We start from the raw sequence: 18,704 nt of genomic DNA on the forward strand, positions 1-18,704 counted from the left end.
ACAAAAATCACAATACATATGGTGAAACCTCAGCTGTGCTGTATCATCAGTTTGAACTGGTTTAATTGGTGTGAGGCAGTAAAACCACAGAGTCCCAGGATAATAGAGTGAAACAGCGATGACTGTCTTTGCATCTACCACCATTAATTAGAGGTGTCTGGCAGCTCAATTTGAACTGATGTGAAGTGAATATTTCAGAAGGCTTGTTTCTCACTGGAGACTTTAATCTTTCCTTGTACTAAATACTGGAGGACTGGTGAAGTGTTAATCAGGATTGATTGATTAGTACACATTAATAGTGCCAGATTACAGATGGGCAACTGTGAAAATAACACTGTGTTATCTCCTGTAAATTGCTTTTACTTACTCCAATGGTTGGAAGAAATTTGTAAGCTAAATTTTACTGGTCATTCCACTGCACGGTAAGAGACACTGCGATGGTAGGAATGAAAGACATAATTAGATGTTGTGCCCTTGGTACCTGATGCCCAGTAAATTAAATAATTATTCAGCATCCCCTGAACTGATCAGCCTTGATTCAGATTAGACTGGATTTATTAGCTTTGTTTCAGCGAGGCGTGCTTCAGGAAATTTGCAGGCAGCAAGGATGATAACAGATCTAAATAGACCTGAGTAACAAGGGGACATTTAATGTTAATAATCAAAATGAAATTGATGCTTAGGTTGCTGATCAAGTTCTGGCACCTATAGATATGTCATGTTGTTTTCTTTATTATTAATGGAACTAACAGCTCTATGTTCATTGAACTACATTAGCTGCTCAAATAATTCCTCAATTTTAAAATTCTTATCCATATTTTTAAATCCCTCTATGGTCTTGCATGTCCCAATTTCTAATCGCCTCCAGCCATGCAACACTCTGAGAGTGTTGTGCTTCATCTAATTCTGGTGTCTTGAACATTTCTGATTTTAATTACTCCACCTTTGGAGTGGAGGTCCCTGTTTTGCACTGAGGTGGGCAAGGTCAGAAGTTGCCTGATGAAGGAACATCGCTCTGAAAGCATGTGATTTCAAATAAACCTGTTGGACTATAACATAGTGTCATGTGACTTCTGACCTTGCCCACCTTTGGAGGCCATGCCTGCAGCTACCTATGGCCCAAATTCTGGAAGTCTCCCCTTATAATTGTTGCTGTTATATTACTGCTGCATACAGAATAAATTATTTGCTTTTTGTATTAACTAACTTTGTGAACTGATGCAAAGTGATGCAAATGTGGCATTGTTATGATCATTGCATTTGCATTTCACAGCATAAAAGATATCATTTCTGATATCTGTTATCTTCCACACCACCTGCCCAGCCATAATTTGCTTCTACTCTTCATTTGCCATTCATTTTGAACTGACAGCTTTCCTGCTGTTTTCTTAGAAGTGTCTCTCTCCAGTCAACCTATCATTTCTCTCTCTGCCTGCCTTTTGGGATTTTCATCTGTGTCTGTTTGACACATGCCACTCTTTCCTTCAACCATCCTGAGGCAGTTGTTGTTTGTTTACCTCCAATCACAAAATGCCCCTTTGTTGATTCCTCCTTCAAAAGGCTTTTCTCATCCAGTTCTCCAGTCTTTGTATTAACTGTTTATTGTGTGACACTCTCCCAGGCCACCTTCCTCACTAAAGTGTTCTCCCTCCTCTTCCTTCTTTGTTATAGAGTCATAGAGATGTACAGCACAGAAACAGGCCCTTTGGTCCAACTTGTTCATGCTGACCAGTTATCCCAAATTAATCTAGTCCCATTTGCCAGCATTTGGCTCATATCCCTCTAAAGCCTTCCTAGTCAAATACCCATCCAGATGCCTTTTAAATGTTGCAATTGTACCAGCCTCCACCACTTCCTCTGGCAGCTCATTCCATTCATGCACCACCTTCTGTGTGAAAAAGTTGCCCCTTAGGTCCCTTTTAAATCTTTCCCCTCTCATCTTAAATCTATGCCTTCTGGTTCTGGACTCCCCCATCCCAGGGAAAAAGACCTTATTTATTTATCCTATCCATGCCCCGCATGATTTTATAAACCTCTATAAGGTCACCCCTCAGCCTCTGATGCCCCAAGAAAAACAGCTCCAGCCCAGCTTCTTTTGTTCTAAGCTACTCCTAATTCAATGATGATTTCACCTGAGATTAAAACCCTCGGGACTCCTCTCCTCAGACTGCTCTGCTCTTCTATCCTTAGCAAATCTTAGACATTGTGACAATTCTCCCATCCCTTTAGCTACCTCATTTCTCCTGGCCCTCCATGTCCTGGGCCTCAATCAGTGACCAAACTATCTTTGTGATCGCTTCCTTAACTGCATTATTATCTATAACTTGCTACTTCCCCAACCCTAACACCAGCATTATTAATTCCACAATTAATCTACACTCCAGAACGAAGAGCCCTGAATGGTATATTCTTGTAAGCCAGGTTGTGAAAGGTAGAAGTGGAATCAATCGTTTTATATTTTTCTAATCAACCAGTTCTGAGATGTTACCTCTGGAGCAGATGGGACTTGAACCTGGGCCTACCACTGTGTCACAAGATGGTCCTTTATGTACAAACATGCATTTCCTGGCCCCAACAACCACAATTTTGGTCTGTTCTTATTTGTAAGAGCACAAGTGAATCCCAAGTTAATATCCAACATCAGGATACAGTTACATACAATTGATGTTAAGTTAACACCAGCTGCTCACCTAGCTGTGTTGTTAGAGGATGGATCTCTTAATCTCGGGATGGTGGATTTGAGCTCCAAATTGGGGCCATCTTTTTAAAAGCTCTTGTGGTGCAGTTTGAATGCCTCTACTTTTGAGTTTAAGTCCCATTTGCCCCAGATTGTGTTATCACATTTCCTAATAGCCTGATCAAAATAACAAGTAACACCAGGTGTCTCTTCATTGCCTGCTATTGAAGTACCTATGAATGTCTGTTGGCAATGGCCATGCCTTCATGACTGTGTGATCGTGCAGGATGCAGCAGACCACAGCAAACTCTGTTGAATAGTGGAGGACTCGTTGCAGGCTGCAGAACCATTACTCCAGGACATTGGGAGTTTGAGCCATGATGTTTCTTATAGCTGCAAGATTCATAATCTGGGCAAGTTGTCATTACCTAGTTAGGAGAGGGAGCAGAACATAAATCAAGTGCATAGAGTGTATCCCTTATCTCCAAACAACAAACTCTCTTGTTGGTTGTAGTAGCCCGAAGAGAGTGTGAATATTTGAGGGCTTCAGGCTGAAGGTATTGTGGCAGTGACTAAGATAACAGTCATTCATTGACATGCTTCTGTCGGCCCGGTTGCACACTAACTATGTGGTTCTGCTAAGCCTCATTAAATACTGAGTCCACAGAATCAAGTGCATATAGTCAATGGTTCCATTAACCATTGGGAGTGCTGAACACTGGCAGGGCCATCTGCTCATGGTCCCCTCGGCTAAAGTTGATAACAAGAAGTCTTTCCTTGTGCCATGCAGAGCTTCTGTCATCACTTTAATGCACTCACGAATAGCGGACTGAGAAATATTTGTTGCGTTGACTGACCACTTTCTATCCTGGAGGATTTGCTTGCGTTAAGGGCAATAATGAGATTGGCAACTAGTAGAATTGCCATTCTTGCCCTGATGGCAACTAAAGGATCTGTTGAAGGAAGTGGCATATTTCAATGACTACTTTATTGGTGAACAGTAGTCAGCTTACACAGATCAAAGTGGAGATAGGATCTTATCTTCAGAACGTAGGGTCAGACCTTGCCTTTAACTCCCACCCTTGCTGTACAGCATTGTCTCTCTACAAACCTGAGCTTCACATCTCTGTTATGGTGCAGGCCAAGATGCACTATAATTAAAGTCTCCATGACTTCAGTAGGCTTTCTGTACAAAGCACAAAGAACTCCTTTGATCTTACTGCCAGGTGACAGCAATAGGAGAAAATGAGGACTGCAGATGCTGGAGATCAGAGTTGAGAGTGTGGTGTTGGAAAAGCACAACAGGTTAGGCAGCATCCGAGGAGCAGGAGAATCCTGATGAAGGGCTTATGTGTGAAACATCAATTCTTCTGCTGCTCAGATGCTGCCTGACCTGCTGTACTTTTCCAGCACCACACTCTCAACAGGTGACAGCAATAATGTTACCAAAACCAAAAAATTACAAAACTGTTCCAAACAAAAATACACAACATTGCTTCCATAAGCTCCTCAAGACCGAAGATAAGTCAAAAGCATCTCACCTGTCGTTCAGGAGACTGGTCCTTTATGCAGTATATGAGTAACAACACAACCTGATCATTTTCAGCATATGTTCTGTCAGTAAGGGTATATCACATGAGTTATCCCAAAGGTAACCAGGGCAGACAGTTGCCATTGTGTCTCATGAGACCTTCCATAGCATTGGTACCTGTGGCACTAAAGAGCCCAATGTTACCATTAAAATAGTCTTCAGGAATTAGATTCTGGAAGGATTTTCTCTTGGTTGAGATGTCTGGGGTCACAGTCTCAGAATAAGGGATTGAGGGTACTGAGATGAAGAGAAACATCTTCACGCAAATAATTGTGAATCTTTGGTACCTTATATTCCAGAGGTTATTAGATTTTTTAGATCTTGTATATAAGACCATAAGATATAGGATAGGAATGAGCTATTTGACTCATCAAATCTGCTTCTCTGTTTGATCTTGGCTGATAAGTGTAATAACACAATTTTCCTGCTTCCTCCCTGTAACCATTGATTCCCCTACTTACCGCGAACCTATCTATCTCTGTCTTAAAAACAGTCAATGACTTAGCTTCCACAGCCTTCTGCAGCAATAAGTTCTACAGATTCACCACCCTCTGGTTGAAGAAATTCCTCCTCATCTCAGTTCTAAAAGGACACCTCCTCGCTCTGAGGCTGTTCCATCAGAGGTAAAAACAATGACTGTAGATGCTGGAAACCAGATTCTGGATTAGTGGTGCTGGAAGAGCTTCAAAGCTCCTTGGATGCTGCCTGAACTGCTGTGCTCTTCCAGCACCACTAATCCAGAAACTGTTCCATCAGATCCTAGTTTCTCCTTCTAGTAGAAACATCTTCTCCACATCCACATTGTCCAGGCCTCTCAGTATTCTGTAAGTTTCAGTCTGATTCCCCTCATCCTTCTAAAGTCCACTGAGTACAGACCCAGAGTCCTCAACTGCTTCCCATATGACAAGCCCTTCATCCCTGGGATCATTCTTGTAAACCTCCTCTGGTCCCCCTTCAACACCAGCACATCCTTCCTTAGATGCAGGATGCAAAACTAATCACAATATTCCAAATGTGGTCTGACCAGAGTCTTAGAGACAGCCTCATCATTCCAGAGGTACTATGCTATCATTACATTTGCCTTCCTAACTGCCAACTGAACTTGTATGCTAACTTCAAGAGACCCTGAACTCAGATTCCCTTTATGCTTCAGATTTCTGAAGCTTTTCTCCATTTTAAAAAAAATAGTCTACATCTCTATTCTTCCAACCAAAGTGCATATTCTCACATTTTCCCATTGTGTGTACCATCTGCTACTTCTTTGCCTAATTTCCTAACCTGTCCAGGTCCTTCTGCAGCCTCTCCACTTTCTCTTCCTCCACCCATCTTTGTGACATTTTCAAACTTAGCAACAATACCTTTGGTTCCTTCATTCATATTATTAATATATAACGGTTATAGTTCTGCTCCCAACTCAAACCCCTGTAGAACTACTCTATTCACCTGCTGCCATCTTCAAAAAGGACCCTTTATCTAATTTCTGCCCACTAATTAATAAGTTAATATAGAAGCATGATGCAATGTTGAAATTCCTCAATAGTGGAACAGATATTTGCAAAGGTTGATACAAAATGCAAATGTATTTCATACCTTTGCGTGAGATAACATTTTATTTGTTTGAGGTTATTCTGGTAGTTAAGTATATTGTGCATTGGCTTATGTAATTAGATTATCAGTTTGTTGCTATATTTCATCACCTATAAGCATTGCTTATGCCTGGCAATCACACTAGATTGAGAATCACAAAACTACTGGCTTGTTGTATCTACAGTCTAACAAAAAGATCGGAAGTACCCGCGGAAACTGTGAGTATAAGTTATTCTATCGGCTTTGTTTTATGGTGTGTTCATTTTTTCTGAGTAGTTAATAAATACAACACGAATGAGTCTCTTAATCCAAACAACCAGTGTTATTAAAATGCGACTGAATAAAATTGATTGCTATATTATTTTAAAAATTAAAATTCCCTTGAATCAAACTCACAGGTTTTGCAAAGCAACATTTCCAGCATTGCAAATTACATACTTCTTTTTTATGATGCTAACTTCAATAATTGATTTGTTCTCTATGGTCAGTTAAATTATTCAAACATTCATTTCTGATGTATTATCAATATTTGTTAAAGAAAATCAGTTTTTAAATAGGATTTATTCAGTCTCAGGGAAGTTTACTGGGTCAACTTTGTCTCTTCATATTATAGTTCTAACTAACAGTTATTGCTTAAGCAACATAAGAAAAAACAGATGAACCAACATTTGGATTGATACATGAATGGTAAAGGTTTAAAGAGATATGAGCCCAGAATAGGCAAATCAGATTAGTTTCGTTTGGGAAACTTGGGTTGGCATGGACAAGTTAGACTGAAGGGTCTGTGACTCTATAATTTGATGGTCATTTGTCTTATTTAATATTATTGGATCTTGATGCATTCAAAATGTTACAGTTGGCCCAGGGTGAAGATCCCTAATTCATTACACTTCCAGCTGGGATGCCCCTAAATAGTTATGCTCCTGTGTGACATAACGTCCTTACATAACGTCTCCATCTTGTTTAGTTGCAACAAGGTCAATTAATAAAAACAATCACTTCCCCTGTGGATACCTTTACCTGCCCAAATATGCGGTGCAGCGGTGGTGTCCCTACCCATTGACCATGGAGGTCTGGTTTAAGTCCCACCGGCTCTACAGGTGTGTAATAGCATCTCTAAACTGGATGATTAGAGAAAAATAGGTATAACTTTGTTTTAAAAGGTGTCAATGTAATCAGGCTTTCTTGAATTAAAGAAAGACTGAATTAATTAGCTAGTAAAATTCAAGAATAAATAATATAATGTCACTTACACATTAGAAATGAGATGCAAATCTAAAAAGTAAAAATAGAATGAGCACATAGGAATCAGACTTTAGCTTGTCCAAGACAAATGAATTGTGAAACTAATAAAGTGGATGATTCCAATTGCACTGACTTTGGAAGTTAAGTAGTTGTTTGGAGCTTCTTGGTTTTGCAGTTAGCTGAAAGGAGTTTATTGTAGTTTCCTTCAACAGCAACTTTGCTCATGACTTGTTTTCAGCAACGAGAGAGTGAGTGAGAGAAACATTGGGCAAAATCTTATGCAGGTACAAACAACATGGGTTATGGCAAGGATCGGACAAAACAAGTCCGGCAAGATCCGTCTCAGTGGCAGAAGGCCATTGTGCCATCTATACCTTTCACAAGTGGTGTGGTGAGTTTCTCACCAGGCAGTGATGAGTTGTCAATTCAAGGGGATTATTACTTGGTAAACAAATTGTTGATGGGGCAATTGACCTCATTAACGTATCTTACAAGTGTACTGAACAAGCTAGACATTGAGAATTCTCGATATGGGAATCAAAGCAGCTACCTGAAGAATTCAGCTCACTGCTTTTTCTGAATAGCCTCATGTAAGACATTGTGCACCAACATCTCAGGGCACACTCCAAGGGCACCGGTTACATGTACCCCATTTTCATGGATATTTCATCCATTATGTACCAGCTTCTAACAATCATTCTGGCAAACCTGTAATCCATCTGTAGGATACATCTACTCTTTAATGCTGGAGCTGTGCCATTGTCATTACAGTTGGATCTCTAGGCTCAACTCTTGCTGTTGTAGTGCTCACTCACTCTGAGCATACCTTGGTGCTCACAAAACCCTGTGATTCATAGGCACTATCTACATCCCCAATCATTGACATCTGACATTTATCAATCCCTCCCACGACACACCTCTCTGATCCACTGCAGAGTCTGTTGGAGATGTTATCTGGCGCTGAGCAAGACAGCGGTTATTTGCAGCTGGTAATGAGCTTTATCACCAGGTACCTGCTCCCACCTCCATGTTGAGAATTTTTGATGTCTATTTGTTCGGCGTGTTTGCTAAGTTCAGAAGCTGAATATTAATGAGGTAGTTAATTAATATTGATAACAAGTTTTGATCCACTTTAATTGGCGGCTCGCTGTTGTGTGGTAAGAAACTTGTCTTGAGGAAATCTGCAGTCCTCACTTTCTCCTCCTTGAGGAAATTGCTAACCTACATTTTCATTATTCAGGTTAACATTTGGGTTCATAAAGCATTTCTTCCAGGAAAATCTCAAAACCATGGAGATGATGCTTCTTGTAATTGTGGCTGTCTCTCTTCTGATACCACCTTTGAAGTCTCAGTCATTCGTGAGTAAATGGTCTTTCTAGTTAAAATTAATCAGGTCCAATGAAAGTGTGTCACTCGCGATCCTTGCTGATTTTCCACAGAGCAATGTTACATATTTCTGGTAGGCTACCCAGATCGATGGAAGGAGTTATCTATGATACGACAAAGATGTGATTACAGTGCAATATAGCTGATAGCTATCAAAGCTGGCTCTCAAAATTATTTTCTCAAAAAGTTCCAAAATACCGTTTGATTGAATGATATAGAGGATGAGTAGGGCAGCTATCACAACATGTTGAGATTTAGTCAGTGCATGTCTATAAATGAAATTACGAACAAAACCTCATTCTCCTTTATGTCATTGCCTGCAAAGGTGAACATTTTATCATAGAATCCCAACTGTGTGGAAACAGGCCATTCTCCAAAGAGGTTCTGGATTAGTGGTGCTGGAAGAGCACAGCAGTTCAGGCAGCATCCAAGTAGCTTCGAAATCGACATTTCGGGCAAAAGTCCTTCATCAGGAATAAAGGCAGTGAGCCTGAAGCGTGGAGAGATAAGCTAGAGGAGGGTGGGGGGGTGGGGAGAAAGTAGCATAGAGTACAATGGGTGAGTGGGGGAGGGGTGAAGGTGATAGGACAGGGAGGAGAGGGTGGAATGAATAGGTGGAAAAGGAGATAGGCAGGTAGGACAAGTCCGGACAAGTCATGGGGACAGTGCTGAGCTGGAAGTTTAAAACTAGGGTGAGGTGGAGGAAGGGGAAATGAGGAAACTGTTGAAGTCCACATTGATGCCCTGGGGTTGAAGTGTTCCGAGGCAGAAGATGAGGCATTCTTCCTCCAGGCGTCTGGTGGTGAGGGAGCGGCGGTGAAGGAGGCCCAGGACCTCCATGCCCTCGGCAGAGTGGGAGGGGGAATTGAAATGTTGGGCCACAGGGCGGTGTGGTTGATTGGTGCAGGTGTCCCGGAGATGTTCTCTAAAGCGCTCTGCTAGGAAGCGAGCAGTCTCCCCAATGTAGAGGAGACCACATCGGGAGCAACGGATACAATAAATATTAGTGGATGTGCAAGTAAAACTTTGATGGATGTGGAAGGCTCCTTTAGGGCCTTGGATAGAGGTGAGGGAGGAGGTGTGGGCGCAGATTTTACAGTTCCTGCGGTGGCAGGGGAAAGTGCCAGGATTGGAGGGTGGGTTGTAGGGGGGCGTGGACCTGACCAGGTAGTCGCAGAGGGAATGGTCTTTGCGGAAGGCGGAAAGGGGTGGGGAGGGAAATATATCCCTGGTAGTGGGGTTTTTTTGGAGGTGGCAGAAATGTCGGTGGATGATTTGGTTTATGCGAAGGTTGGTAGGGTGGAAGGTGAGCACCAGGGGCATTCTGTCCTTGTTACGGTTGGAGGGGTGGGGTCTGAGGGCGGAGGTGCGGGATGTAGACAAGATGCGTTGGAGGGCATCTTTCACCACGTGGGAAGGGAAATTACGTTCTCTAAAGAAGGAGGCCATCTGGTCTGTGGATGCCCTCCACTAATCCAGAATCTGGTTTCCAGCATCTGCAGTCATTGTTTTTACCTCATTCTCCAAAGAGCATCCCATCCAGACTCACCACACCCCCTCACCACCCCCCCCCCAACCTATCCCTGCTTCTCCCATGGCTAATCCAGCTAACCTACAAATCACTGGACACTATTGGTAACTTAGCATGGCCCATCCACCTAACCTGCACGGCTATGGGCTGTAGGAAGAAACTGGAACACCTGAGAGGAAATCCAAGCGGACACAAGGAGAATATTGCTTGGGTTTAGTGGTCTGCCAGAAAGAATGGGGAGCAAATCAGCTGAATACAGAAGGGAATAAAGTGCCAAATAATGAAATATCACAGGCAAAGCAAGCAAATGTAATATAGCATTCTCTATGAGATTGGCAGACAAAAGAATATGTATAGTTTGATGGAAACAGTAAACCAATATGGAATAAAATCTGACAGATGGTATGAAGGCACTAATTGCATTATGACTGAATCCATGAAGGAATCCCACGTAAAGGATACCAGGGAAGTAATGGTAATATCGCTGGACTAACCCTCCAGAACTCTAAGCTGTTGTTCTAGGCCTATGAGTTTGAATCCCACCAGGCAGATGGTGACATATATATTCAATAAAATCTGGAATATAGAGCTGACTTAATGGTGACCTGTAATTTCTGTTGATTGTCATAAAAACCCAACTGGTTTAGGGAAGGAAACCTGCTATCATTACCTGGTCTGGCCTACCTGCAACTCCAGACCCACAGTATTGTGATTGGCTCTTTGCTGCCCTCTGGGCAATTAAGGAGGAGCAATAAATGTTGCAATACCCACATCCCAGGATTTTTAAAAATCAGGTTGATTAATTAATATGGTTGTATTGATGTTTCTATTGATGACAGGAAACAATGGAGAGAATTAGTAGAACTGCAAGTTCTGGGGAACCCTGCTTCCACTGGTATAATGATTAACTAAATACAGTATAGTGGGCAGCACGGTGGCACAGTGGTTAGCACTGCTGCCTCACAGCACCAGAGACCCAAGTTCAATTCCCGACTCAGGCGACTGACTGTGTGGAGTTTGCACGTTCTCCCCGTGTCTGCGTGGGTTTCCTCCGGGTGCTCCGGTTTCCTCCCACAGTCCAAAGATGTGCAGGTCAGGTGAATTGGCCATGCTAAATTGCCTGTAGTGTTAGGTAAAGGGGTAAATGTAGGGGAATGGGTGGGTTACACTTCAGTGGGTCGGTGTGGACTTGTTGGACCGAAGGGCCTATTTCCACACTGTAAATAATCTAGTATACTGCATATGCATTTCAATATGAGCTGTGAAAATTTCTGGTATTGAATATGATTCATTTGAACATAATGTGTGCTATATGGTGTATGTTGTACATAACTTTTCATCTGCTTGAGGATCTCTTTCAGATCTTTTAAACGGCCGTTAACTGGTTCGTCAGTAGTTTCACTGACCATCTTAAAATAATTTATTTGATTAGATTGCTTGAAATTGGATGGCTTTTCTGATTGGCCATTCTGCATATTGTTGGATACCTATCCAAATTAATCATGAAGAATTGTTGTTGTCTTGCCTTCTGTTTTCTGCCACATGAAATCTATAGAAAAATGTCAAGTATTCGAAAACCAAATCCTTCATTCTTATGTTGTTGGTCATTTGTACTGTTTGTAGGATGACCTTTGCCTAAAGGATAAAAATTCTGTATCGACAGCTGCAAACACTGGTAAGAAGTAATATTCATCCATTTATATTGTCCAGTGATTAAAGTACTATTGTAAAACCTAAAATAATTTCCTATTATCTTAGCATCAGCATATTCAATACCTTACAAATAACAGAGGTTAGACACTTAAAATATGGTACCATTGGTACCAAAATCCTGCTCAAGTTTGGACTTTACTCTATTTTGAACAATAGCATGAGGTAGTATAATCAGCTACAACAACAACACTAAATTCATGTAGTAGACATCTGGCTGTTTGGGCAGGTCAGTCAGTTCAGGCTATTCCCGTTTGGTTATGGTCAAGAGTCACAGAAACACTGAAACTAGGAGTAAGAGTAGATAGATTGCTCTCTGGTTTGCCATTCAATATGGTCATGACTGATCCTCTATACTAACGCGTTCTCCCCATGCCCATTGATGCCTTTATTATCTAAACATGTATCAATCTCTTTCTTGAATATGTTCAATGTCTTGGCTTTCTGTTACAGACTATTCCATAAGTTGACAAACCTGTGAGTGAAAAGATGTTCCCTTTTCTCAGTCCTAATTTTCCTATCCTGTACCCTGACAGAGTGACTCCTGGTTCTAGACTCCTTGAGTAGGGGAACACCCTCCCTGCATCTACTCTCTCCAGTTAAAATTTTATATGTTTCAATCAGATCAATTTTTATTCTTTTCAACTCTAGTGAAGACAGGACCAATTGAACCAATCTCTTTTCATTGTCCACTCCTGCCAAACTCCGGTAGCAGCTTAGAGAATCTGCGCTGCATTCTCTCAATGACAAATAGACATAGGCATAGACATAGAAAGGTACAGCACAGAACAGGCCCTTTGGCCCACGATGTTGTGCCGAGACTTGATCCTAATGTAAAATATAGTAACAACCTACACACCCCTCAACTCACTGCTATCCAGGTGCATGTCCAGAAGTCGCTTAAATTCCCCCAATGACTCTGCTTCCACCACCACAGCTAGTAAAGCATTCCATGCATTCACAACTCTCTGTGTAAAAAAAACCTACCTCTGACGTCTCCTTTATACCTTCCTCCTAATATCTTCAAACTATGACTTCTCGTACCAGTCAATACTGCCCTGGGGAAAAGTCTCTGGCTATTGACTCTATCTATTCCTCTCATTATTTTGTACACCTCTATCAGGTCTCCTCTCTTCCTCTTCTCTCCAGAGAAAAAAGTCTGAGCCTATTCAACCTTTCTTTATAAGGCAAGCCCTCCAGTCCAGACAGCATCCTGGCAAACCTTCTTTGCACTCTCTCCAAAGCCTCTGTATCTTTCCTATAATAGGGCGACCAGAACTGGACACAATATTCCAAGTGTGGTCTCACCAGGGACTTATAGAGCTGCAGCAGAACCTCACTGCTCTTAATTTCTATCCCCCTGTTAATGAAAGCCAAAACACCATATGCTTTCTTAATAACCCTATCCACTTGGGTGGCAACTTTGAGGGATCTATGTCCTTGCACACCCAGATCCCTCTGTTCCTCCACACGGCCAAGAATCCTGTCTTTAATCCTATATTCAGCATTCGAGTTCGACCTTCCAAAATGCATCACTCTGCATTTATCCAGGTTGAACTCCATCTGCCATTTCTCAGCCCAGCTTTGAATTCTGTTTATGTCGTGCTGCAGCCTGCAGTAACCCTCTATACTGTCAACGACACCTCCAACCTTTGTATCATCTGCAAATTTAGTAACCTACCCCTCAACCTCCTCATCCAAGTCATTTATAAAAACTACAAAGAGCAGAGGCCCAAGTACAGACCCCTGTGAAACCCCACTCAACACTGACCTCCAGGCAGAATACTTTCCATCTACAACCACTCTCTGCCAGCCAATTCAGAATCCCAATAGCCAAATCTCCCTGTATCCCATACTTCCTGACTTTACGAATGAGCCTACCATGGGGAACCCTATCAAATGCCTTGCTGAAATCCATATACACCACATCCACTGCTCGACCATCGTCAACCTGGCTTGACACCTCCTCAAATAACTCAATAAGATTTGTAAGGCATGACCTGCCCCTCACAAAGCCATGTTGACTGCCCTTAAACACACTGTGCTTTGCCAAATAGTCATAAATTCTATCCCTCAGAATTCTTTCCAAAACTTTGCTGACCACAGATGTAAGACTGACTGATCTGTAATTGCCAGCGATTTCCCTATTCCTCTTCTTGAAAAGAGGAACAACATTTGCCTCCTTCCAATCCTACAGTATGACTCCCCGTGGAGAGTGAGGAGGCAAAGATCCTCACCAGCGGCTTAGCAACCTCCTTTCTTGCTTCCCAGAGCAGCCGAGGATAAATCTGGTCTGGCCCTGGTGACTTATCAATCTTAATGTTTTCCAAAATTTCTAGCACATCAACTTCATCAATCTTGATCTGGTCAAGACTGTATCTCAGCTCCTCTAAGTTATCATTTATAACAAGTTCCCTTTCCTTGGTGAAAACCGAAGCAAAAAACTCATTTAGAGCTTCCCCTGTCTGCTCAGACTCCACGCACAAGTTCCCTCCGCTATCCCTGATCGGCCCTACCTTCTCCCTGAGCATTCTCTTATCCCTCATGTATGAGTAAAACGCCTTTGGGTTCTCCCTAATCCTTCTTGCCAAGCCTTTCTCGTGCCCCCTCCTGGCTCTCCTCAGTCCATTTCTGAGCTCCTTTCTAGTAAGCCTGTAATCCTCTCAATTTGTGCTGGAACCTTGCTTCCTCCACTTTACATAAGCTGCCTTCTTCCTTTTGACAAGAAGTTCCTCTGTTCTCGTCATCCAAGGTTCCTTAACCTTACCCCTTCTTACCTGTCTCAGAGGAACAAATTTGTGCAACACTCACAACTGCTCCTTAAATAGTCTCCACATGTCTGCTGTGCCCTTTCTGTGGAACAATTACTCCCAGTCTATACTTCCCAACTCCTGTCTGATAGCGTTATAATTTCCTTTTCCCCAATTGAATATCTTCCCTTGGTAATTGCTCCTTTCACTTTCCAAGGCTATGCTAAATGTGAGGCAGTTGTGATCTCTGTCACCAAAGTGGTCTCCCACCACGACACCTGACACCTGTCCTGGCTCGTTGCCGAGCACTAAATCCAAAATGGCCTTTCCCCTCGTCAGTCTGTCGACATACTGAGTATGGAAACCCTCCTGAACGCACCTGACAAAATTGGCTCCATCCAAACCATCTACATTTAGGAGGTTCCAGTCGATATTGGGAAAGTTGAAATCACTCATAACAACACATTTGCTACTTTTGCATTTTTCCAGAATCTGCCCACCTATGAGTTCTTCAATCACTCTACTGCTATTAGGTGGTCTGTAGAAAACCCCCAATGGCGTGGCTGTTTCCTCGCTGTTCCTAACTTCCACCCATACTGACTCAGTAGACAAACCTTCCTCAACAACCTTCATTTCTGTAGCTGTGACACACTCTCTGATTAGCAATGCTACACCCCCATCTCTTTTTCCACCCTCCCTGCTATTTTCAAATATTCTAAACCCTGGAACATCAAGCACCCATTGCTGCCCCTGTAAAACCCACGTCTCCGTTATGGCCACAACATCGTAGTCCCAAGTACTGATCCATGCTCTAAGTTCGTCACTCTTATTTCGGACACTCTTTGCATTAAAGCAGACACACTTTAACCTATCCCTTTGTTTCATCGCGTGAGAAACCTTTCTTTTAGATTCAATATATCCTGTCACTGTCACGTCTGCAACTGACCCCCTCTCAGACACGTGGCTCTGATTCCCACCCCCCCTGCCAAATTAGTTTAAACCCTTCTGAATCACACGAGCAAATCTCCCACTCAGGACATTTGTACCCCTCCAGTTCATATATCCTCTCTTAGATCAGGAGACCAATCTGCACACAATATCCCGGGCGTGAATTAGATCAAACAACGCCAGCCCACCTCCTTTCTCTATTTGTCTGTCCTTCCTAAATATTGAATACGTTTGAATGTTCAGTTTCCATCCTTGGTCACCCTTGAGTCATATGTCTGTAATTGCAATTGTGCCATAAGTGTGTCTATCTATTTGCACTGTTAATTTATCTGCCTTATTTGAAAGCCCTGCATACTAAGACACAGTACCTTTACACTTAACGTTTTAACATTCTTAGTTATCTTTATTTTGCACTTTAGCCCTTTATCTCTACATTGCACTGTTGCTTTTTACTTTTCTGAGTTTCATTTCTCTCCTTTCCACCTTCTCTGTCTCCCTGTTCAAGTTCTTATCCCCCTGCCATTCCAGTTTAAACCCTCCTTGATAGCACCAGATTCAAATCTCCAATCCTAAAGAAATTGGTCTTTGCCTTGCCCAGCTGCAGCCTATTTTGTTTGGACTGGTCCCACCATATCCAGAACTGGTCTTCATATCCCCTCAATCAGAATCCCAACCCATAGACCATTCATTCAGCTACATGTATTCATCTGATATATCCTGTTATACTTAGGCTTGCTGACATGTAGCACTGGTAGTACTGCTGAGATTATTACTTTTAAGATCCGACTTACTAACTTAAGCCCTAACTCACTTTACATTCAGCTTTGAGGACCCTATCCTTCTTTATCTGTGTTATTGATACAATATTTACAATTAGTAGTCCCATTTCAAATAGCCTCTTCAAGATATCCTTGACCCTGGCACTAGATAGATAAAATGCCATCTGGAAATCTATTTTGTGGCTGCAGACATGTCAGTCTGTTCACTTTATTATTGATTCCCCAATCACTAGCACACTGCCAGTTTTCTTCGTTTTTATGCACTGGAGACTTCTGTGGTGCAATGAACCTGACGATCATCCATCCCCTTTCTGTCTGTTCAAGTTTTACCTGCAGAGTGAGCACCTCACTGAACGTGCTGTCCTTGATAATGTTAGCTTTTCAGATACCCCATACTGAGCCTATGTACAGCTCCAATCCTGCAATGGTGTTTGCCAGTAGTTGCATCTGGATACATTTCTGGCACACATGGTTGCCAGGGACACTGGATATGTCTGCAACTTCCCACATTGCGCAGAAGATGCATGTCACAGGTCTGAGCTGTGCTGCCATGAATTCCCTTTAGAGTAAACATCTTAGTTATTCCCTTTAAAGAATATTAATTACTCTAGGGATGCTTTTCCACTCCAAACACTCCCATTCCAGTCCAAAGTTCCTACCTTGATTTGTTAAACTACTGGGCTGCAGCAATTTAATTCATTGGAAAAGTGGAAGTATTTAACCTGACCCTCCTCTGGATGCTGCTGGACCTATTTACCAACATACTCTACCAGCAATGTCACCACTCTCCACTCGTGCAAGCATGACAAGCTGACTGTCTGCAGTAAGCAGTAAGGTGAGACAGAAGTATTGTGAGCCTTTAAAATACTGCTGAGGGGGGGAAAGTACAAGTAGACACAGCAGGGATACTGTGAGTGTTCCGGAAGGTGTGAATGAGTGAACACTGAGAGAGTGATTCCTAAGATATGGCCTGTTCCAATCTGTGAGCTGGACACCTGCTCCTCATTACAAAGTGCTCTTGCTAGCTACATTCCAGTGATGGATACCAGTCCACTCCAGAATGCAGCATTGGAGTACAGCACTGTAAGTGGTTTGGAAGTGTACTTGGTGATGGGGAGAGGCTGGTACATGTCAGATGGCACTATCTATGCGGCTGCTGCCTATAATGCGTGCCCTGAGATGCTGGTGTCAAGTGTCTAAGACAGAGGTCTGGAGGAGCAAGCAGTGAGGTGGAGACTTTGGGTATCTGTTTGGCCTTTCATGCCAAGAATTCACAGCATCTAGTTTCTAACTGATGTGTGAGAGATGGCACACTGCACATTAATGAGGTAAGATTAAGTAATTATGACAGTAATAATTTATAGGCCACTCGCCACTCACTGCTTAGAATCCCATTTTAACACCAAGGGCTTAACAAGAGAATGCAATGTTTTGGCCTTGATGTTAAGAAGGGCCTCACTGGACATCTCACCTGATTTTTATAAATTTCTCTCCACAGCCCATGTCATTCACAGAATGGGAAGATTCCAAGCACAAAATCTGTGCAGTCATAATTCTAATCTAAATGGACAGTGTACAAATGTTTGTGATTTATGGGAAGAAGGTTGGGCAAAGCTTCTTTTCCTAAAACTTCGGATACATTTCTCATATACGGAAATATTTCATATTTTTGTGTACGTTTCCCAAGTGAATTAATTGCGTATTGACAATTTGTATTCCAGATAATGGTACTTCCAGTTATCTATTTCAATTGACATGTTTTGTCAAACTAGCAATGTACTAACTATTGCAGTTTACACAATGTAATGTTGGATATTAACCGAAGATAGAGGGATTTTTGTAGTCAAGCTGGAAGAGTTCCAAAAATGGCATTACCCAGAGTTAGACTCACAGAGATGTGCAGCACAGAAACAGACCCTTCAATCCAACTCGTCCTTGCTGACCAGATACCCTAACCCAATCTAGTCCCACTTGCCAGCACTTGACCCATTATCCCTCTTAATCCTTCCTATTCATGTACCCATCCAGATGCCTTTTAAATGTTGTAATTATATCACCCTCCACCACTTCCTCTGGCAGCTCATTCCATACATGCACCACCATCTGCATGAAAAGGTTGCCCTTAGGTCCTTTTTATATCTTTCCCCTCTCACCCTAAACCTATGCTCTCTAGTTCTGGACTCCCCCACCCCAGGGAAAAGACCATGTTTATTTATCCTATCCATAATCCTCATAATTTTGTAAACCTCTATAAGGTTCCGACGATTCAGGAAAGACAGTCCCAGCCTATTCAACCTCTCCCTACAGCTCAAATCCTCCAATCCTGACAACATCCTTGTAAATCTTTTCTGATCCCTTTCAAGTTTCACAACATCTTTCCAATAAGAAGGTGACCAGAACTGCACACAATATTCCAAAAGTGGCCTAATCTATATTGTCCTGTAGAGCTGCAACATGACCTCCCAACTCCTATACTCAGTGCTCTGATCAATAAGGAAAG

The 18,704-nt window shown here is 42.2% G+C and overlaps 1 protein-coding gene across 1 annotated transcript in view; it reads left to right on the forward strand.

Moving 5' to 3' along the window:
• The first annotated feature begins 7,395 nt into the window (after window positions 1-7,395).
• Window positions 7,396-18,704, forward strand: part of LOC140454443 (adhesion G protein-coupled receptor F5-like) — a 31,163-nt gene continuing 19,854 nt past the window's right edge. Inside the window, exons 1-2 of the mRNA XM_072549182.1 lie at window positions 7,396-7,491; window positions 11,641-11,692. Of these exons, the coding sequence (XP_072405283.1) occupies window positions 7,396-7,491; window positions 11,641-11,692 (148 nt within the window). The remainder of the gene's footprint in view (window positions 7,492-11,640; window positions 11,693-18,704) is intronic.

Source organism: Chiloscyllium punctatum, chromosome 3, assembly GCF_047496795.1.
Source record: "Chiloscyllium punctatum isolate Juve2018m chromosome 3, sChiPun1.3, whole genome shotgun sequence".
NCBI lineage: Eukaryota > Metazoa > Chordata > Chondrichthyes > Orectolobiformes > Hemiscylliidae > Chiloscyllium > Chiloscyllium punctatum.